The sequence below is a fragment of the Oryzias latipes genome, chromosome 2 (genome assembly GCF_053564925.1).
Source record: "Oryzias latipes strain Hd-rR chromosome 2, Olatipes_Hd-rR_3.1".
Classification (NCBI taxonomy): Eukaryota; Metazoa; Chordata; class Actinopteri; order Beloniformes; family Adrianichthyidae; genus Oryzias; species Oryzias latipes.
This window is the reverse complement of record NC_136238.1, coordinates 50,770,237-50,792,575: the sequence shown is the minus strand read 5'-3', so window position 1 is coordinate 50,792,575 and position 22,339 is coordinate 50,770,237. Positions and strand designations below refer to the sequence as shown.

The following is a 22,339-nucleotide window of genomic DNA, read 5'->3' as shown; positions in this document are numbered from 1 at the left end:
AAAAAAGTAACAAACAAAATAGAAAAGAAGTGGTCCGCTCCCGCGCTTAATTAGTGAAGTGGACCGGCGGAGCGCGGACTTACAGCTTTGTGTTTGATGGGAAAGGGGGGGGGTACATGAGCGGTATGTGTGGGAGATTTAATACTGCGATCCGTCCCGCAGCTCTAGGGGAACGAGCTACCGAGCTCAGAACCGGGTCTAAACGTGTGTCTGAGCACAGCTCAGATCGTCAGCACACACAGCGGTTTGAGCTTCAAAGCAGAAATGTGGCTCAGTCCTTAGAAAACATTCAAACAATCACGTGGATTTGTGTTTCCAGTCGTGTCCCGACTAAATAAAGGCTTATGTTATTCACAGGCAGCACCACCCAAAGCTAATGTTGTTAGCCCGTGTTAGCATACTGCTAATCCTGGCTCCGTTCAGAAAAAGCACTGACCACACGGATTAAAATTCAAATGATGAGCGAACAGGTGTTTCATAATAACCGTAACATTATTAAAAGCACGTTTAGAAGATCGTCTCGTATATTACCGAGCTGACATGTCACTGTATATAGCCGCTCGCTGTTTAACATCGTTTTGTATTGAATTGTTACATTCAATAAAGTTTGGAAAAAAAAGCCACTCGGCTGAACTTATATCCTCTTCCGGTTGTCAAACCCTACTGAGCATGTGCGGATGATTTATTCCGACGGAAAGTGTGACCTTAGTGAACGTTTTTATATTCTGAAAACATTTTTCTGGGCCCATGTACACGGTTGGATTCTAATCCGACCATTGATCCCATCAAGATATTTTGTACATGTAACCGCGGCTTATGGTGTCGACTCGCAACGTGGCGGGGGCGTGGCATCAGGATGGTGTCTCTCCATCGGGATGTCAGTCACCCATCACGATGGTATCGTCCATCGGCACAACTCTGGCCGTAACCATTTTATTACATGATTTATCATTATCTGGTTCATAACTTTATCAGACAGAATTAAGAATCTTGCAATATCAAAGCACATGACAAAGATGAATTGCTTAATTATTATGCAGATTATGTTACTCATTGATATGATCCCCCCCCCCCCCCCTCCCGGGCTGCTTGGGTCCCGACGCCAGGGGGGTTCCTGGCCTGGGGGGCTCTCCTCCCCTCTCCTGGTCTGGCTGGTCAGGCTGGGTAGGATCTGGTTCCCCTTATGAACTCACTGTTCACTTCAGCAGCATGCATGTATCTCCACCCCCACGTGCACATGCACACTGCTCCCTGTCTGCTTCATCCCTCTTCCTAACCCACAGTGTATATTGATGGACAGATGTCTTCTGAATTTCACCTTTGATGTAATATTTGTCTTTCCAGCAGATCTGGTATAATTGTTACAGCTTAAAATATAACTTATTCAAATCAGTGCTTGTATCCCCCACCTTTTCACCTTTCTTCCTTTTATTCTCTTCCACCCCCCCTCACATTCTCCCCTCTCCCTCCCCACACACACTAAATGTAACCAATAAATAAAAAATAATACAACAAAAAGTAGTTTATAATTCAATTCAATTTTATTTGTATAGCCCAAAATCACAACAACAGTCGTCTCGATGGGCTTCGAAGTAAAACATGAACTCAAAAGGATCACGAATACATAGAGTTCAATAGGAAAATACTAAAATGAACTAACAAACTGACTAAGCTATACTGGCATCCCTGCCCTTAGACCCCCCTTCGCGGTAAGGAAAAACTCCCAAAAAAACGGATTCCGGAAAAAACGAAGAAACCTCAGGGGTGCCCACATGAAGGAGGGATCCTCCCCCAGGACGGACAGGCGATTTACCAGAAATCTTAGAGAAGAATTAACTTATCTAAATCTACAACTACATATTTAAAGTCCAGCAGACGAGCTTCATCCAGCTGTGGTTGGGCGCGAGTCGAGCCAGAGACAGGAACCAGGATCCACAGCCAGGTGTAGGAGTGGAGCAAAGGCGATGTACTCGGTCAGGAACTGGAGCACGGATGAACCAACTGGAGTCTGGAAGCACTCCCACTCCCCAGGAGGGGAGAGGGAAAGAGGGACAATACATGAATCGCACTGCACCAAACAGAGGCATGGAGAACTAAATGATAAATTATGATCAAGAATAGAGGAGAGGAAGGGTAGAAGTAAAAAAGGAAAGAGGACAGAACCCCAGTGCACCATAGTTACCCCAGCTTCAACTTCTAGCAGCCTTTTAAAAGAAATAGTTATTATTAAGTTTAATTTAAACACATTAACATTAAGTTAAATAATCTCTGAATACTAACTAGTCTGACAATAAGCCTGTCCAAAGAGGAATGTTTTCAGTCTAGCTTTGAATGTAGAAACTGAGTCGGCCTCTCTTCCATGAGCTGGGAGTTTATTCCAGAAAACAGGGGCTTGGTGGCTAAACGCTCTACCTCCAACCGTACTTTTACTAATTCTAGGAACCACAAGCAGTCCTGCATTTAGTGAGCGAAGTGTTCTGATTGGTTGGTAAGGGACTATGAGGTCCTTAATATAGGACGGGGCCATTCCATTTAAGGCCTTATAGGTTAACAGGAGGATCTTGAACTTGATTCTGGAAATCAACTGGGAGCCAGTGAAGTGAAACTTAACACAGGAGTGATGTGATCTCTTCTGCTGGTTCCTGCTAACAATCTAGCTGCTGCGTTCTGAACAAGCTGGAGACTTCTTAAGGAACTCTTAGGACACGCTGCTAACAAGGAGTTACAGTAATCCAGCCTCGACGTAACAAATGCATGGATGAGTTTTTCAGCATCACTCTTAGAAAGTAGATTTTTGATCTTAGCAATATTCCGCAGGTGAAAAAAGGCAGTTCTACACGCCTGAGATATGTAAACCTTAAATGATAAATCCTGGTCAAGTAAAACCCCAAGGTTTCTAACTGTTGAATTGGGGGCTATACTTATGCCATCCAGGGAGACTATCTGATCAGACAGAGCATCTCTGAGGTTTTTAAGTCCAAGTATAATGACCTCAGTTTTTTCTGGGTTCAAGAGGAGGTAATTAATTGTCATCCAGGTCTTGATGTCACTGATGCAGGCGTTCAGTTTCTCCATCTGGTCATTCTGGTCAGGCTTCATGGATAAATACAACTGCGTATCGTCGGCATAACAATGAAAATTAATGCTGTGTTTCCTGATTATGTTTCCTAGGGGTAGCATATAAAGCATAAACAGGATCGGTCCCAAGACTGAGCCCTGTGGGACTCCATAGTTGACTCGAGTGCACTGAGAGGAATGTCCATTTACATTAACGGACAGATAGGATTTAAACCACTGGAGAGCAGATCTTCTGATCCCTATGTCCTGCTCTAGTCTATGGAGTAAAATACCGTGGTCGATAGTGTCAAAGGCTGCACTGAGGTCCAACAGGACCAGAATAGAAAGTAGTCCCTTTTCTGAGGCCAATAACAAGTCATTAGAGACTCTAACTAGTGCAGTTTCCGTACTGTGGTGAGGTCTAAACCCCGACTGAAAGTCTTCAGAGTGGCTGTTGTCCTGTAGGTGGCAGTAAAGCTGCTTAACTACAACTCTTTCTAGGATTTTAGAAATAAAGGGCAGGTTTGATATCGGTCTATAGTTGGCCAAGATGCTAGGATCCAAACTGGGCTTTTTCAGAAGAGGTTTAACAACTGCATATTTAAAAGACTTTGGCACGTAACCCGTTTCCAGAGAGGCATTTATCATTGTTAATATGGGATCATTAATTAGGGGAAAAGTTTCTTTAGAAAGTCTAGTGGGAATTGGGTCTAACAGACACGTTGAGGATTTGGAGGACGTAATAATTGATGCTATTTCCGCTTGATCCACAGCAGTGAAGCAGTCTAATGTTACAGAGGTTTCTATGGATGCCTCCATTTCTACCGCTTCAGCCTGTTCTGGGCTGATAGTAGGAATAACTTGATTTAACTTATGTCTAATATTTGAGATTTTACTATTGAAAAATTTAAGAAAATCATCAGAGCTGAGAGAAACAGGAACATGTGGTTCTTCTGAGCTCTGACTGCGAGTTAATCTAGCAATAGTACTAAAAAGAAATCTTGGATTATTTCCATTCTCTGATATTAAGGTTGAATAGTACTGGCTTCTAGCTCTACGCAGAGCTTTTTTATAATTTAATAGGCTATGTTTCCAGATATCCAGAGACTGCTCTGACCGGAGCGGCTCCACTTTCTTTCCAACTTACGGGTTTCTTGTTTAAGAGAACGAGTTTCAGCGTTAAACCACGGTGCTACTCGGTTTTGTCTGACGAACTTAGGTTTCAAGGGAGCAACAACATGGAGTGTACTCCTGAGGGCTTGTAAGGCATCATTAACAAAGTGGTCATTTATACTAGGACTGATACTATGGGAGCTGGTCTCAGAGTATTTTCTCAGAATATCACTAAGTACTGGCTGAACTGTGTGTTTAAACTCAGACACAGAACGGTCAGTTAAGGTTCTTCTAAGCTGTTTCTTATTCACTGGGGCAGAAGGATGTTCCAGTGTAAGCTGGAAGGTAATCATAAAGTGATCAGAAATGATGGGGTTAAGAGGAAGGACACTCAGCTGGCTGATCTCTATCCCATGGGTTAGAACAAGGTCCAGGGTGTGCTTATGACAGTGAGTGGGTTCATTCACACTTTGGGTGAAACCAACATCATCTAATAAAGCTGCAAAAGCCTTTCCTAGACAGTCACTGGGGTCATCAACATGAATATTAAAATCCCCTAATATTATAGTTTGATCAGAATCTAAGACAATAGTCGATAGGAAGTCGGAAAACTCAGTTAAAAACTCTGAATATGGGCCGGGGGGGCGATAAATAATTATGAGTAAAACAGGTTTTCGAGTTTTCCTGTTAGGGTGACTTAAAGACAATATGATGTTTTCAAATGAATTATAAGCATTTTTAACTTTAGGGCTGAGAAGTAAGCTAGACTGTGATATTACTGCCAAACCACCTCCTTTCCCTGAAATCCTGGATTTCTGATAGTTAGCATAAGTGGGGGGGGTTGCTTCATTCAATCTAACATAGTCATCCTGATGGAGCCAAGTTTCTGTTAAGGCTAAAAGACTAAGGTTTTTATCAGTAATTAACTCGTTGACTAAGAGGGACTTGGAGGAAATGGATCGAATGTTTAATAAACCGCATTTAATGACATCATAATTCTGCTTGTGAGAACTGCTGTCTGTCACTTTAAGGTTTCTATGACGCGCTCCTTTCATTTGTCTTTCAGCACATAAGCTAAAGCTCGAACCTGCTTGACTTTCCCTGCATGGGTTTTGCACCGGCACTAACCCTAAGGGAGGCTCAGAGGAGCGTTTTACACTGCTGCTCTGCGCCCGGGTCTCGTCTCTGGATTGTCAGGTTAACAGAGTAAGGCTAGCAGAAATGTTTCTAGAAAGAAGAGCGGCACCGTCCCGGGTGGGATGGACGCCGTCTCTCCGCATGAGACCGGGCTTCCCCCAAAATGCGCTCCAGTTATCCACAAAACCAATGCCGTTTTCTGGGCACCATCTAGAAAGCCAGCGGTTAAATGATGAAAAGCGGCTGTACATTTCATCACTGACCAAGTTCGGCAGGGGACCAGATAAAATTACAGTGTCGGACATCGTCTTAGCCAGTTTACACACCGAAGTTACGTTTAACTTAACCACCTCTGACTGTCTCCGTCGGGCATCATTACCGCCTGCGTGAATCACGACTCGACAGAACCTGGACTTACTCTGAGCTAACATCCTAAGGATTCCCTCGATGTCACCAACTCTGGCCCCCGGATAACACCTGACAGTAGCCGCTGGGAGCTCCACATTTCTAACTTCAGAAGAGCCTATAACCAGAGTTGAGTGTTCAGCGGGTGTGTCGCTGAGGGGGGAGAACCTATTACTAACGTGGAGTCTCGGGTGCTCTAAGTCTTTGCGTTTAGCACTATGTTTCCTCCCAACCGGTACAAACCCCTGACTGTCTCCCGGCTGTTGGGAGGGCGCTGGGGTGCTAACTTAGTTAGCCCTGGTAGCGCGGCCCGCGCTACGAGTAACGACCTGGCTAGCCGGCTTAGCTTCCACTGTGTGGAGCCGCGCTTCTAACTGCTCCAGCCTGGCCTCCAAGTCTAACACAAGACTACACTTAACACAACTACCGCTATTTTCACTAAAGGAGGCAGGATCATCACTAAACATATGGCACATGGGGCAGGAGAGAGGAGGAGAGGCGGAAAGAGGGGTGGCCATGCTAGGTTCTAAGCTAAGGCTAGCGGTGTTTAGGTAAAGAGAAGTGGTCTATTTAGCAAAAATGAGAAAGTGAACGGCAAGCGGTTTAAAAGGCTAATAAAAGGTACTAGATGTGAATATTAACCCAGATAACCCTTAGAGTAAGCAATAGTAGTCAGGCTAATGCCAAACAAGAGGACAGCAGTCACACACGACTAGCACTGGGAATAGCTCACCCGGAAATGACGTCACAGGAAACCCGGGAAAGCAAAGTATACAAATCTATACTCTGGTTTTCTGAAGTTCTATAACCTGTTTTTGTGATAGTAAAACCTGTCCAACACTAAAGGCCTTCAGCTATAATCTGTTCAGTTGTTGGACAGAACAAGTTAGAAAAATAAAAAATAAATATTTGAGTAAGCATTTTTTTGATAATAATGTAATGCTGTGAAATAAATTAAGATAAAAAGGGTCCATAATCTGTCGATTGTCCAAGGTTGGTATTTCTTCTTCTGCTGATTGTCAGCTGTTCTTCTGGGTTTAAACAGTTTATAGTTCTTCTTCGATATTATGTCTGCAGACATTAGATTCAGGTCCATATCCTCCTTCAGCTGATAACAGCTGCGGTGTAAGTTGAGGTTGAGTCAAGTTGTCTGCAGGTCAGAGCTTTGCTGAGAATCAGGTGACGTCAGACTTATGGAGAAAGTGTTGTATCTAGGCGTCATATTTCTTGAAATTATTTGGCTCTTTGATTTATTACTGAATGTTGGTCCAGACGTACGTGATCAAACAATTCTCAAAGTCTTTCATGGTGTTCACAACCACTACCTTGGTCCGGTCCGGTGGGCCGAGTGGTTTGACGTAAATCCTGCAGCCTTTAACCCAAGTGTTCTCAATCTGCTTCTGCTTCCTGAGAAGCCGTGCATGTTTGGAGATTTCAGCATTCCTTCTGGTCAGATGGTCGTTCAGATAAGCAGCAGATCCTTTCAGATTCCTTCTTTGATTAATCAGAGCTAGCTTGTGTTTTTGATTCACAAACCTGATGAGGATCGCTGGTTTAGCCGTCTCCTTTCTCCTGGGGAGCAGGTGGCAGGTCTCCATGGTATTGAGATCTAGGGAAATCCCTTTAGACGTGAGAAATGATTCTACTTGGTAATCCAGAGACTCTACACTGCTCTCCGTTTCAGAGGAACTGCTAGCAATGCTAGCGCTATTAGCATTAGCAATGCTAACTCCAGCTGCATTTAGCTTTGCCCTATGCTGGAACCGGGTAAATTATCTTTTTTTATCCCCATCATATTAATTCCGTTACAGTCTGTAGATGTTTTGTTTTTGAATTCTTTGACTACTTTAGAATTTCTTGTGCTTCCACGGGTCTCAAATTGATCAAGTTAGGATTTCTTTATTCTTTATTTTGTCGGTTAGCTTTGACCCTATTTTTACAACATATTCATTAAACTTCTTTGTCATGTCCTGAATATTGTTGCACATCTCATTTTTACCAACTAGAGTCTGGGTAATTTATTTTCTCTGTGTGTTTCCTAATGAAACTGCTCAGTACTTTCCAAATATTTTTAGTGTTTGATTTATTTTTTTCTAATATTTCTGTGTAATAGTCTTTTTTACATGTTCTTATGATACAGGTTAGCTTGTTTTTATATTTTTTGTATCGCTGCTCTGCTTCAACAGTTCTGTTTTTTGAAGAATTGTTTGTATAAACTGTTCTTTTTTTTGCATGCGTTTCTCAGTCCAGTTGTCATCAATTGGTAATATTAGGTGGTTTTAGGGTCTGTTCGGGGGTTTTTATTTTCTCATGAACATATAGTTGTGGTCAAATTTAGTATGTTGTGGCTCTTAAAAGGTTGAAAAACACTGATCTATTGCATCATATTGCATTGATCATGATCATGTTTTTGGGTCCAAATCCAAAATAAATGAGCAAACAGTGAAAATGTCATCTGTCAGTCTGTCATCAGGGCGGGTCCCACCTGACTGAATGGACCAAGTTCCTGGACCTCCAGCTGCATCACTGCTCCTGAACACACTTTTCTGTCTGATTGCAGGTTGAAGAACTGCAGTTTGTCAGAGATCAGCTGTGAAGTTCTGGTCTCAGCTCTGAAGAAAAATCCATCTAATCTGACATTTCTGGACCTGGACGAGAACCAGAAGCTGCAGGATTCAGGAGTTCTTCATCTGTGTGGTTTTCTGGAGAGTCCAGACTGCAGACTGCAGAAACTGTGGTGAGTAAAGAAGCTGAACTCCCTGAAGGATGAGAAGAACGGATCAGGTGAAGAACTTTCTGATGTTTCACTGGAAGATTTTCTGTCTGCAGCCGTGTTTGAAACAAACTGATGATTGGTTCAGATTTTCTTCATCCATTGAATTGATTGTTCTGATGATTGATAGAAACTGATCTGTTTCAATCAGGATCTTGTAAATCAGGATCTCCAACCTATTTTAGAACACGGATCCATTTCATGTCAGAAAAATGTTCACAGATCGGCATGTGTCCTCAGTTCCACTCTGAGTCCTAATAATGTCCTTTAACCTGCAGGTAATTGTGATTACAGAGAGAAGTCCAGTAATCCCCATTGATGTGCATGGGTCTTTTCCAACTCCTCCTTTATCTTTGTCATCTTCATATAGGTTGCTGATGTTTTTCACAATAGTAGCTCTAGAGGGAAGTTGCTAGGCTGGGTCGTTGCTGCAATTTGTATCACTTCACACAGACCCTCATCGTCAACCACATTAGCTGCGTTTACATGGACAAAAGTAATCGGGAAGAACGCCTGATCGGAAAGAAAATGCATCATGTAAACGCGCCGTTCAGAATACTCTGCCCCGATCAGACTCGTTCGGATCTAAATTTCTCTCCGATCGGGATAGGTGGGTTATCCCGATTGTTTATCCAATCGTTGGCCATGTAAACGGTTCATTCTGATCGTGTGTCACTACTGCTATGGTTTACGTCACGCATAGATGGTGTTTTGTTGAGAGAACGCTTTAGAGCGCATATGGGAGCGACTGACTGCTCTTCGGACGCCCCGTGTAAAGCGCCGCTCCGCTCTCGCCCCGCTGGCTCTCCCCTCTCTTTCAACCCTCACGAGGGAGATGCTAATGATCAGGCTAATGTTGTTAGTCTGTCCTAAGCCTTCTTCCAGCTCCGTTCTTCCACAAAAAAAGCACTGACCACACGGATTAAATAAAACGATGAACGAACAGTCGCTTAATAAGATTCATAACATTAATAAAAGCACGTTTGGTACTGCAGTGCAGGTACATTATTCCACCAAGAGGTGACGCCAATTTTCCATTTACAGAATTAAACAATAATCTTTACAGCTTTTATACCCCCCCCCACCCCTCAAATTCTGTTGAGTTTGAGTTTGATTTGATTTTAGTGTCCTGCACTCATGTGTCCAGCCTGATAAATGGCCATCCCATAATTAACATAACAATATACAATAATCCACCAATCAGAGTCTAACAGAGTCCAAAGTGTCCATTCTTATCGTCCATGTCTTTGCTCTAAAAAGTTTCCAAACAGAAACTTTCATTTTCATAAAGCCAACATAAAATATTATCTTCAGAAACCAAAACAAATCAGGACATTTCTGTTCTATGACGTCATACAAACAAAGTCTGTGTTTTTCATACAAAGGACAATAAAACAGAAATGAAATTCATCCTCCACCACTTGCAGCTCACAGACGTCACAGTCTTTCCTCCTCTGGACGCCTTTAATGTTCCCTACTTCCACCTGTAGGGGGAGCTCTCCTGCTCTGAGTGGACGATCTTTGTCCTCTTTTTCAATTAGAGCTAACATGCAGAACATCTCCTTGCTCTACTCCAGATGGTGTAGAAACCAGTCTGTTTGTAGCTCATTCAGCTGTACACAGGAAGAGTGCGTAGTTGCGGGGACGGGATGTGTGAGGAAGAAAGCAGGGGGGGTGGGGGGGCAGGCAGCAAGGTGAATCGCGCAGGGATGGTAAAAACGTAAAACTCGCTGCCCGTCACTCACTGCAGGGTGTGAGTGTGTGTTTGGTTCCATGTCTGTCTCACATCTACAGAACATTCAGACCTAAGATCACGTTTAAACGCCTGCGTGAAGCAGAAACTCACCACGTATCAACCAGGCTAGACCATCAGCAGAACTACCACGAGAAATACTCATCATTTATCAGCAACAGCATAACAATGTTATTAAAAAGAATCCACAGACTTTATGTACTTCTTGAAATTACATCAAATGCACACATTCATTTGTATATTTATGTATATATTTAAACATATTGGACTGAGTTTAACTTGGCTGTTGGGCCGCGTTAAAGTTCTGGAGTTCATTAAACGCATCAAGCAGAGATCTGATTGGCCCTCAGTTCTGTCGCTCAGCATGTTGTTAGGTAGTTTGGACCAATGGGGTTCAGCTATGGGCCGAAAGAGGGAATAGGAGGGCTGGACTGGGACGGGGGGAATATAAAGTTGGGAGAAGCGCTCTCGTCTCGCTGGAGAGAATAAGGAGCTGCTGAATTAATTGTTCGGCGTTTGTTGCGGTCTGCAGTAACCAGAATAAAGAACCCTAAAAGAGGTTAAGTCTCTGTGCCTCAGTGTGGGAAAGGGACACTACATTATTGTATGGCTCTTTGGAAATTACATTTAAAATATGTGGCGTTTATGGCTCTCTTGGCCAAAAATGTTCCCGACCCCTGATCTAGAAGATCTCCATTTATTCGGTCAAATGTTTTTTCTAAATCCAGAAAACAAATAAATGTGTTTTTACTTTCCTGCAGTCTAGCTCTCACCACCGAGAACTAAACATAATTATGATTGTTCTGAAGAGTGGACTGAGGCGTTGTTCTAAAATTCAACACTAGAGGGCGTGGTCGTTTTCTGGGTAGATACAATTACAAGTTGAAAACAGAAATAAACAGAGCAGCAAATGGCAATGTTTCACTGTTTCCAGAGCAGTTCAGTTTTATACACTGATCAAAAGATGGTGACGCAGCGGCTTCTCTCTCTCCAGTCAAAACGCCGTTTCTTTGTTTTTGTAAGTCACAATGTTTTTGTCTTTGTAAGTTTCGGTCCCACAGTTCAGAAGCTCTTCAGACATACAGCCGTGAGTTTCTGCTTGACATCTAGCGGACTACAAACTTGCAGTGGAACCCCGCGAACTTTGGGTGTAACGGTACACGTAGTTGGATCGAACCGTTTCGGTACGGCACTTTCGGTTTGGTTCACATTCGTACCGTTTCGGGTTTTCAGTTTGTTTATCCCCCCCCCCCCCCCCCCCCCCCAAATGTATTAACATTGCCCCAAGGCGGAACTAATGTTACTCGCGGTATTCCGCCGAGACTCTCAATGGTTTCTGCACTCGCACGCCTGTAGGAGTGTGTGTGTGTGTCTGTGTGTGTGAGAGCGCGTGTTCAGTTAGCGTAGCTCAGTTATTCACAGTTTTCTTGGGGGTTAAAATCGCTGAATTTCAGTGTCTCGCGATCACAGACGGAGCGGATGAGGCTCTGGAGCGCTGTCCCTCATGTCTGACTATAGGGCGCAACGTTAACAGAGGCGTGCGGTCACAATGCTGCAGTACACCCACAGAAAAGACAGGGGGCAGACTTGAGCTGACAGCTGCTTTGTAGCTACACTGTTGCCGTAGAAACAGACTAAGACCGTCTTTCTCCATTGAGAGGGAGAAACTCAAATAAAATAAAGGAAAATAAGGAAAACTTTTCCACCAGATCATAGAGATTTTTGTGGAGAAGGATCAACACATGGACTCACAAAGTAAGGCCAAACACGTTTTCAATGTTTGTTTTTTATAAATAAGATTGGAGTAAGTGGTTAAAATGTAAATGAAATAATTTATCTTATTTTTTATGATCATTTTTACAGACATTTAGTAACACTGATTAAAGCTCCAGAATTTGAAGTTGGAAAAATACCAGAAATGGGGTCAAATGTGTGCTGAACACATCTGTAATATACATTAATTTGTTTACAGTACATGTGAATAATTTAGACAATAGGAGTGTTCTATCCATGTCTCTAAGGCTACGTTCACACTGCAGGCTGAAACGACCCAATTCCGAATTTTTTGCCCCTAAGCGGCCCAATTCCGATCTTTTCATGACAGTCTGAATGACACAGATCCGATCTTTTCAATTGCGACCCAGGCCCCGTGGATTTGCCGTCCTGATTCCGAATTGTAGCCGTTCTTTTCAATTGCGACCGCCGTCTGACCGGCCAGGCGACTTGATTCCGAACCGTACGTCATCGACACGCAACAAACGTCATCATTTTGCGTTGAAGTAGGCGGGAACGAGAACGTAAACATCAACCATGGCGGACGATGCTGCTGAGACCAGTCAGTGGAAGGGAAGCGAGATCCCCGATTGGATTAATATTTGGGCTGATCGCTCTTTTCAGGCCAAACTCCAGGGCTCTTATCGCAACTGGGCGGTTTTTGAAAAAAATTCCAGATAAATGGCCGAGCGTGGTGTTGAACCTTTCCCGCGATAACTTTCTTTTCTTTCTTCCCTTTCCGACCGTGCTCAGAAGCGCGGGGGACCCGAGGCGATCCTCCTCCTCCTCCCTGTTCTGATCCTTAGATTCTCCAGAACGGGTTAATAAAGAGTCCATAGCATTTATTTGGGGGGAAACCTTCTTTTATTACCGTCATCCGTAACACACAACATGAATGCGCGCACACACTGCCCCCCCCCCCCCCCCCCCCTATTCTCTATCGCGGCACGCGCTTGCACGCAGGCGCGCGGCCCCAACACATACACATTCCTCTTCCACTACAGTGGGTACAGACGATCCCGACTCCATTGCCTTCTTAAAATGAGAAGATTGTAATTGTGCTGCTCCTTTGTGAAAATAAATTTAATATTACAAAAAGAGTTCCGCTTTTGACAACACTGTTGTTGACATCTGCTCCGCAAACAAGTGACGTCGTTCACCGTTGAGTATTCTTCTGGCTTCTGCGCATGCGGGTCTCGTTTGGGTCGTGTCACGGTCACACTGGAGATCACAAAAGTTCGGATTTACTTGGAAATGTGAACGGTCTAGCAAACAATTCGGATTTTTTGAAAAAATCCGAATTGAGCATTAAGTCCTGCAGTGTGAACGTAGCCTAAGATAAATATTCTCTGTAGAAAAAATATTTTCTTGTGTGTATTTTATAAGCTGTTATAGCTGCTGTTGGATAAATGGTGAAATATTCAGTTCAGCAAAACACAAAATAAACAACAACAACATAATAGCTCATAAAATAGCAGTTCATATCAGGCAGATTTGTTAAACAGCCGTACCGAACCGAAACGTATCGAACCGAGCCCTATGAACCTCTGAATTGAACCGAAATGAGATTTTAGCGTATCGTTACACCCCTACTGATTAGGCACCTCCCCCACACTGGGACTACATGGTGGCATTCAAGCTGGTCTAGTGGCCAACCTTTTCAAGCCAGCTATCCCCTCCATCATTCTGGCAAATGTTCGCTCTCTGGACAACAAGCTGGACCACATTCGTCTACTGCGCTCCACTCAGAGGTGGGTTAAAGACTGCTGTGTTTTTGTGTTCACTGAAACTTGGCTGAATAACAGCATCACGGACAATGCTATTCAACATGCTACCGAGCGGACAGGCTGCTCACGGGAAAAAAACGAGGCGGCGGTCTCTGTGTTTACATCAACAACTCTTATTGCCGCGACGCTGTTGTGGTCGCCACACAATGCTCAGATCTGCTAGAGTTCATGATTATAAAGTGATCTCCGTTCTACCTTCCGAGGGAATATACAGCAATACTGCTTGCAGTACATTTCACCCCCAGTGCCAACAACGACAGCAGGAAGGAGGCCCTGCATGACCTGCACCTACAGATCAGCGAGCAGCAGACTGCACACCCAGACGCATTTCTCATCATGGCTGGGGGTTTTAATCACGCAGACCCCAAAAGTGTGTTCCCAAAACTGTATCAACACATGAACTTTTCAACACGTGGAGACGATATACTGGACTGTGTTTACACCTCACAGAGAGGAGCCTACAGAGCCCTCCCCCACCTTGGATCTTCAGACCACATCACTGTTATGCTAATGCCTGCACACAGACCCCTAGGGAAAGTGGGCAGACCAGTTAGGAAAAGCATACGGGTATGGCCAGAGGGGTCCACAGAAGCTCTCCAGGACTGTTTCAGCTCCACAGACTGGAACATGTTTCAAGCAGGCTGCAACAAACAACAACACCACAGACCTCCAGGAGTACTCAGAGACTGTCACTGCATACATCGCCAAGTGTGTTGATGATGTCACAGTAAACAAGACTATCACAGTCCTGGCAAACCAGAAGCCGTGGCTAACAGGTGAGGTCTACCGACTCCTGAAGGTTTGTGCCTTCAGAGCTGGAGACGAGGTGGCCTTGAGGACAGCTAGGGCCAACCTGACCCGCGGCATCAGAGAAGCCAAGAGACAGCAGAGACACTCAGAGCCTGTGGCGTGGACTTCGGACCATCACAGACTACAAACCCCCCCTACAAACCCTAACTATTCCAGGCCATTGGTGTACAACAAACAGCACATCCAGATGGCTTCATCATTCTTGCCGGAGACTTCAACCACGCTGATCTCAAAACAGTCCTTCCAAAATTTCATCAGCATGTGCACTTTCCAACAAGAGGAAACAACATACTGGACCTTGTTTACACTCCTCACAAAAAAGCTTACAGAGCAACCCCCCTCCCCCACATCGGAACATCAGACCACCTCAGTGTTATGCTAACGCCTGCATACAGACAAAGGGTGAAACTTGCAAAACCAGTCTTGAAGAAAATAAGAGTGTGGCCAGAGGGAGCATCCTCTGCCCTTCAGGACTGCTTCGAAACAACAGACTGGGACATGTTTAAACAAACTGCCACCTACAACAACCTGACAGACATCGAGGAGTACACAGACACAGTAACCTGCTACATCACAAAGTGCATCGATGATGTGACACACACAAAAAGCATCATCATTCGAGCCAACCAGAAGCCCTGGCTGACAGGGGAAGTCAAAGGGCTACTGAGAGCCAGAGACAATGCCTTCAGAGCAGGGGATGAAGCTGGCCTAAGAACAGCAAGAGCCAACCTGTCCCTGGGCATCAGGAAAGCAAAAAAGGACTATATGCATAAAGTCTCTTCCAACTTCAACGACAGCAGAGATGCACGGAGCCTGTGGCAGGGCATCCAGGCCATCACAGACTACAAGCCTGCACCGCAGAGCTGTGAGAACAACACCCCCCTTCTCAACAACCTGAAAAGCTTCTTTTCACGCTTTGAAGGACTAAACAGCACACACCCACAGAAAACGCCCCCCTCCCCGCAGGATCAAACTCTGCACCTGACAACTGCCAGCGTGAAGAGGACACTCTCCACCATCAACCCACGGAAAGCTGCGGGTCCAGACAATATCCCAGGCCGTGTGCTGAAGGAATGCGCAGAAGAGCTTAAAGGCCCGTACACACCGGGACGAATATTCGCCAGGCGTTATTCGCCAGCGTTTTTCGCCACGTTTTTTGTGTTCACACCCAGGCGATTTTCGCTGACGATGAGTGGAGTGAACATGCAATTTCATTCCCTGACATTAGATGGTGCTTAATGTAAAACAGAAATACTCCTGTACACAAGGTGGCGCTGCGCAACTTTACGCTTCTGAAAGTCGCTTTTCACTCAGAAGAAGAGAGCAAGTATTTACCCGCTTGTCAGAATCAAACAAAGAAAACATGAATATTTCAAGCACCAGTAGCTCCAACTGGTGTTTGGTTTGGGGATATTTTAGAATGTCCGTCATTATTTCTTCGCAGCAGTGTAGACGCTACTTGGCGTCTATCTTCTTCGCTGGTATGTGTGCTCAGCAAGGCAGTTATGTGTTTGAGCGCCCCCAAGTTGTGTTTTACTGTAACTTCAGAAGCTCCAGACACGTGAGCAAAAGCGCCGTTCTCATTGGTCGAGTAGATTTCGACGCGACGCGTCGAAAAAAAAAAACAAACCTGAGGCGTTTTTTTTTTTTGACGCTTTAACGCCTGGCGTTTTTTCACGTCGGTGTGCACACTCTCGTTGGTGCCCTTTGTTTAGTCACGAGGCGTTAAACGTCGGCGAAAATCGCCGGCGAAATTCGTCCCGGTGTGAACGGGCCTTTAGGATGTCTTCACAGACATCTTTAACATCTCCTTGGAGAAAGCCATCGTCCCATCATGCTTCAAGGCTACAACCATCATCCCTGTGCCAAAGAAACCATCACCATCCAGCTTCAATGACCACCGCCCCATAGCACTAACGCCCATCATCATGAAGTGCTTTGAAAGGCTAGTCATGTCACACATCAAGTCCACTCTTCCCCCCACCCTGGACCCCTTTCAGTTTGCATACCGACCCAAACGATCGACAGAGGACGCCATTTGTTCTGCTCTCCATCCAGCTCTCACCCACTTAGACAAAAAGGACGCATATGTGAGAATTCTGTTCATAGACTTCAGCTCTGCATTTAACACAATAATACCACAACAACTCATTTGCAAACTGGACAAGCTGGGTGTTAACACCCCCATCTGCAACTGGCTGCTGGACTTCCTCAGCCAGAGACCACAAACAGTACGAGCCGGCAACAACACCTCAAATACAATCATTCTCAACACCGGGGCACCCCAAGGCTGTGTGCTTAGTCCGCTGCTCTTCACCCTGCTGACACATGACTGCACAACAACCCACAGCACAAACCACCTTGTGAAATTTGCAGACGACACAACCCTGGTTGGTTTCATCACCAAGGGCGATGAGACCAACTACAGGGAAGAGGTGGATCTGCTGACAAAATGGTGCAGAGACAATAACCTCCTGCTAAATGTCAGCAAGACAAAGGACATTGTTGTCAACTTTCAGAGGGGCCACACTCAACACCTGCCACTGATCATTGATGGTACTGCTGTGGAGAGAGTGAGCAGCACAACATTCCTGGGGGTTCACATCAGTGAGGACCTCTCCTGGACCGCCAACACCACATCATTGGCAAAGAAAGGTCAGCAACGTCTCTACTTCCTGCGGAAACTAAAAAGATCAGGTGCTTCACCAGCCATCATGACCACATTCTACAGAGGAACCATCGAGAGCATCCTCTCCAGCTGCATCACTGTGTGGGGGGGCAGCTGTACACACAGCAACAGGAAAGCCCTGCAGCGCATAGTCAACACAGCCAGGAGAATCATTGGAACACCACTCCTCTCCCTGCAGGACTTATACACCACCCGCCTCACCCGCAAAACACTAACAATAATCAAGGATGCACACCACCCTGCACACAACCTGTTCAGCCTTCTGCCCTCAGGGAGGGGGTACAGGAGCCTCTGCTCCCGGACCACTAGACTCAGAAACAGTTTCACACACCAGGCCATCAGGATGCTAAACACCCTCTCCCCTCTCCACCTACCGGCTACCCATATCCCCCCATGAACAGTGCTCAAACGAATCCCCCCCCCCCTCCCCCCCGCTGCCTTGAGACACTGCCTTAAGTGCACTCGCACTTTTATAGCAAATTGCCTATGTTGTATATTGTAAATTGTATCTTTTTCTTTCTTTTTACTTATTTATTTTATTTTAAACATATACTTTGTTTTTATTTTTCTTCTCCTGAACAGACACGAGAGAGTAAGAAACGGATTTTCGATTCATTGTATGTGATGCACATGTGAAGAATTGACAATAAAGTTGACTTTGAAAGCGCTGGAGAAGTCGACAAACCTGACTCTCACAGAGCTCCCAGTCTGGTCCAGGTGTGACAGAGCTCTGTCCAGGAGGAAGATGACAGCATCCTCAACTCCAGTACCGGGCTGGTAGGCCAACTGCAGCGGGTCCATTGACTGGCTGACCATGGGACGAAGATGTGTGAGCACCAGCCTCTCCATCGTCTTCATCAGATGAGAGGTCAGCGCCACCGGTCTGTAGTCCTTGAAGTCAGTCGGCCGGGATGTCTTTGGAACCCCCATCTTTAAAGGTTGCCTGTTTCCAGCTTTTGAATCCCTCTTCAGAAGTAAACACGGACTCACCTGAGGCAGGGAGACCAAAGTGCCGGCAAGCATAACAAAATGCTGAGTCTTTACTCTGAGAATACTCAAGCCATCTATGTGCATTGTACCAATCTTTAGAAAAAGACCTTCTGTCACCTTCATAGGTACGTGGGAAGCATTTTAGGTGTGGCTGTTTGGGCTGTTCGGCTCTGGACTGGGAGATATCTATAATGAACAAAAGTAAAATCAGTTGTTCTGTAATAATAATAATAATAACAATAATAATACCCTTTCCTAGTAATTATCATTTAGACCTGTAATATATCTGTAGACATTTCTATTAAACATGGAACAGTTTCCTTAATAGGGCAAATATCATTCTAGCTTCACCTGTCGGTGCAGGAATAGGTGGAGCCCCTGCTTTTTTCATCACTGGATGCTGACTGTCCCTCGCCCGTCTCATTTTTTTTCCCTCAATGTCTTCTCTTGTTAATGCTGGCTGTGGATCCTGATCATGCTGCTCTGTTTCATCTCCCTCCTTTTCCTCTGTTGCCCCCCTACCATCTCATTCCCTCCTCCTGCTGTCCTTTACTTCTTAAAATAAGAATAAATGTTTGTGGATTTTCTCTTCATCCTCTGAAAATTGACATAACATACAAAAACATCAACTAATGACTTTCTGTAGCTGTTTTTTTTGCACCAAGTATTCGTGCACAATACAGACCAGGTGATCTAAAGTCTGTGGTGGAGTGTGCCGCACACACCTGGGCTTTCAGTGGAGCTACGTCTGAATCCCTCATGAACCATTTTGATGCCTCTAAATAAACTGAATCAACAAAACAGTAAACATATGTGTTAAGCAAGTATGTTGTGGCTGTAATTGTGCTGGCAATTAAAGCCAGCACAAAACATTGAAGATAACCACATAAATCTGGAATAATATTTATTATATTAATCATTTCACTCGTAAAAAAATCTGATTATTTGAAGACATAAATCGTCCTTCTCTCTTTCCTTAAAACAGTCCATCACCCTGTCATGTAGATTATGGTCTTCACTTCCTGTTAGTCTGTTTCCTGAATCTCTCCCACCGCGAGCGCCCCCTCCTCCCAACTTTATATCCCCCCCCTCCCGCTCCAGCCCTCCTATTTCCCTTATTCGGCCCATAGCTGAATCCCATTGGTCTAAACCCTCTAACGACAGGCTGAGCGACCGAACTGAGGGCCAATCAGCATCTCTGCTTGATGCATTCAATGAACTCCGGAACTAAGAACGCGACCCAACAGGCACCCAGTCCAACTCAGTCCAATACAATAACAATTTTATTAAAAAGAAATCCTCAGACTTATTGTACTTTAAAAGTGTTGAAATTACATAAAATGTATACATTCACTTGTAATTTTAGTTTTAAACATATTGTATGGCTCTCACGAAATTACATTTAAAAGTATGTGGCGTTTATGGCTCTCTTGGCAGAAAAGGTTCCCGACCACTGAGCTAGACCCTGCCTGGTAACAAAGGTCAGCTGAAATGCGATTGGTTAAATGCTCCAACGTGAAGATACTGCATGTCTGTCTGGTAGCAGCATAACCATCATAAACACAATAAAAGAAACTAAAGCACAGTAAACAGGTTGTTCAAAGACACCACAGAAAATGTTTAACAGATGTGAAAAAGAAAGGTAGGGTTGTGGAATGAGTGTGTTTGCTGCGTCTGACTGAGCTCCGCGGCACGAGGCAGAAAAGGGAGGGAAAGTGTGTGGAGCGCATACTCGCGCTGTCAGTCGCCGTTTTTGGAGTAAAGGAAAAGTAATAAAGGAAGATCCTTTGAAAGAACCAAAACTGGTTATTTTGTTTAACGACTGGAGGCTCTAATGGTTCTAACGCGGAATTGAACCCTGAAGGAAGATCAGCCTTACTGTTTTTCGTTTTCTGAATCCAACGGGCACGTCTTGAGCTATAGATGTCTGCTCGCGCAAGGGCAGCAGGGAGGGGGGGGGGCGTGAGCCTAGTTAGGTTATCAAAGCCACTTGCCGCCTGTTGGCTGTGTATTTGGGATGAAATGCTTATCTGATGCTACCACAGTTTACAGTGGCTGGTGGGGTGGCCACTGGGGTGGCCGGGTGGCCCCCTGGTGGCGCCACTGATCCCACATTTGGTAACTGTGAACTACTTTTCGAAATTATTTCAGATAAATCTATTATAAAAATGTCGAAGCCGAAAACTAGACAAACAGACAGAGAAGGGCCCAACCCTGGCCCAGCAGCCATCATTCTCTCCCTCCTTGGTTAGAGGACCTTATTGCCTTTCTGACACTACTTCCCCGTCGGACTATCTTGATGCACTGGAGAGATCTTCGCCCACCCACTCACTCAAAGTGGATAAAAGACTCTCTTTCTTTTATTAAGCTGTAAAAAATCAGACATTCTCTTAATGGTACTGCATGTAAAGTCTCTGAAATTTGGTCACCTTTCTTAGAGCATGTCATGACCTTGACCTTAGAAACGACCCAGTGAACTTTCAGGTACATTAACAGTTATGAGGTGTTCAGTGTCTCTGCTGCTCATAGATTGGTAGCACAGTATATTGTTTCTAAGATTTTAGTCATTCATTTGTGTACTTTTTTTTCGTCCTGCTGGTCTGCCCCAGAAAGCAGATGTGAAAATCAGCGTGCGTGGCTGTCCAAGCTCAGACCCCCCCCCCCTGACAATACGGGCTCCGCGGCGCCACAAAGGCTGTAGCTGATCACTGGCATGCATGCGCACGGTGGCGGCGTGCACGTCTACGGTCCCTCTGCTTTTCTCCAGAGGGGGGTGGTGAACAAGTTTGACACCCAGAGCCCAAATTTTTAACTGTAATATCTCTCTCTCTCTCTCTCTCTCTCTCTCTCTCTCTCTCTCTCTCTCTCTGCCTCTCTCTGCCTCTCTCTGCCTCTCTGCCTCTCTCTCTCTCTCTCTGCCTCTCTCTCTCTCTCTCTCTCTCTGCCTCTCTCTCTCTCTCCCTCTCTCTCTCTCTCTCTCTCTGCCTCTCTGACACACACTACTACTCAGTGAGGTGCAGTGAGATTGATGGCTGGTCAAATTTACGATGACAAAAACTGAATATGTCACCGTTTATCCAACAGTATTTAACTGGTAACTGTTTGTACCTCAACATTCCTCTTTCAATGACATTTCCACCAACAAATACACAAACATCTGGACAGAGCATCCTTCTGGTGTCTGAGTCATTCATATTCACAATCAACACATTAAATAAATTGTATTTCAGATGTGTGTAGCATGAATGACTTTTAACCAGGGGTTGGCCCATTTGACACGGTTCACCTTCATGAAACAGTGTTTCGGCACAATGTTTCGGGGGGGTGTGTCAACTAGCACAGATCACGTGGTCAATGACTTATGACGCGCCAAATGCTTTGTTTGGTAGAACCGCGGTTCAGATGTCACTCGTGTTTGAATAGTTGGGAGCGCTATTCTCTAGAAATGCAAATGAATCCTGAACGTTTCCCGACCAGTTCTAGTGTTTCTCCTGTATCAGAATCAGCGTCAGTTCATTTTACCATGGTTCCTGGTAAATAACATACTGTGGCTCAGGACTGTTTCAACTCGGTTCCTCCTAATGAAACAATACAATATGAACGATGTGTATAAAAAAGAAATACTTCATAAATCTATAACGGCATGTTCACTTGGTTTCAGTAGAAACAGCTCAGTGGGACAGTCAATGGAGTTCGCATCCAGAGGCCCACATTTCACACAATTTTATTTTTTTTTGCTTTGCGTTTATTTTCTCCTTGTGATGTGTGTTTTGCTGTGTCAAGCACCTCTCACAGAAAACATCACGTGTTGTTTTACGATGTTTTTTTTTTAATCATCGTTAACAACATTGTTTTGTTTTACGTTTTTTCATCATCATTTCATGTAATAAACGGGGACTGGCAGACATGTATTGAGGAGAACATCACAGCAGCTTGAGAGCAGCTCCTTCACACACGGATATTTGTCCGTCCTCCAAAACGTAACAGGACCTTCTTATTGAAATCATTTCAGCTCAATCATCTCCAGTTCACTCGCTGCCTCATCAGGGACA

At 44.7% G+C, this 22,339-nt stretch overlaps 1 protein-coding gene and 1 long non-coding RNA gene across 3 annotated transcripts in view; one reads left to right on the top strand and one right to left on the bottom strand.

Moving 5' to 3' along the window:
- The window catches only part of LOC144989566 (uncharacterized), a 368,718-nt gene that overhangs the window by 168,418 nt on the left and 177,961 nt on the right, over positions 1 to 22,339 (bottom strand). The window lies entirely within an intron of this gene.
- Positions 1 to 22,339, top strand: part of LOC144988945 (NACHT, LRR and PYD domains-containing protein 12-like) — a 192,959-nt gene that overhangs the window by 157,118 nt on the left and 13,502 nt on the right. For both annotated transcript variants that reach the window (XM_078940351.1, XM_078940346.1), the window contains exon 15: positions 8,273 to 8,449. In XM_078940351.1, the coding sequence (XP_078796477.1) occupies positions 8,273 to 8,449 (177 nt within the window). The remainder of the gene's footprint in view (positions 1 to 8,272; positions 8,450 to 22,339) is intronic.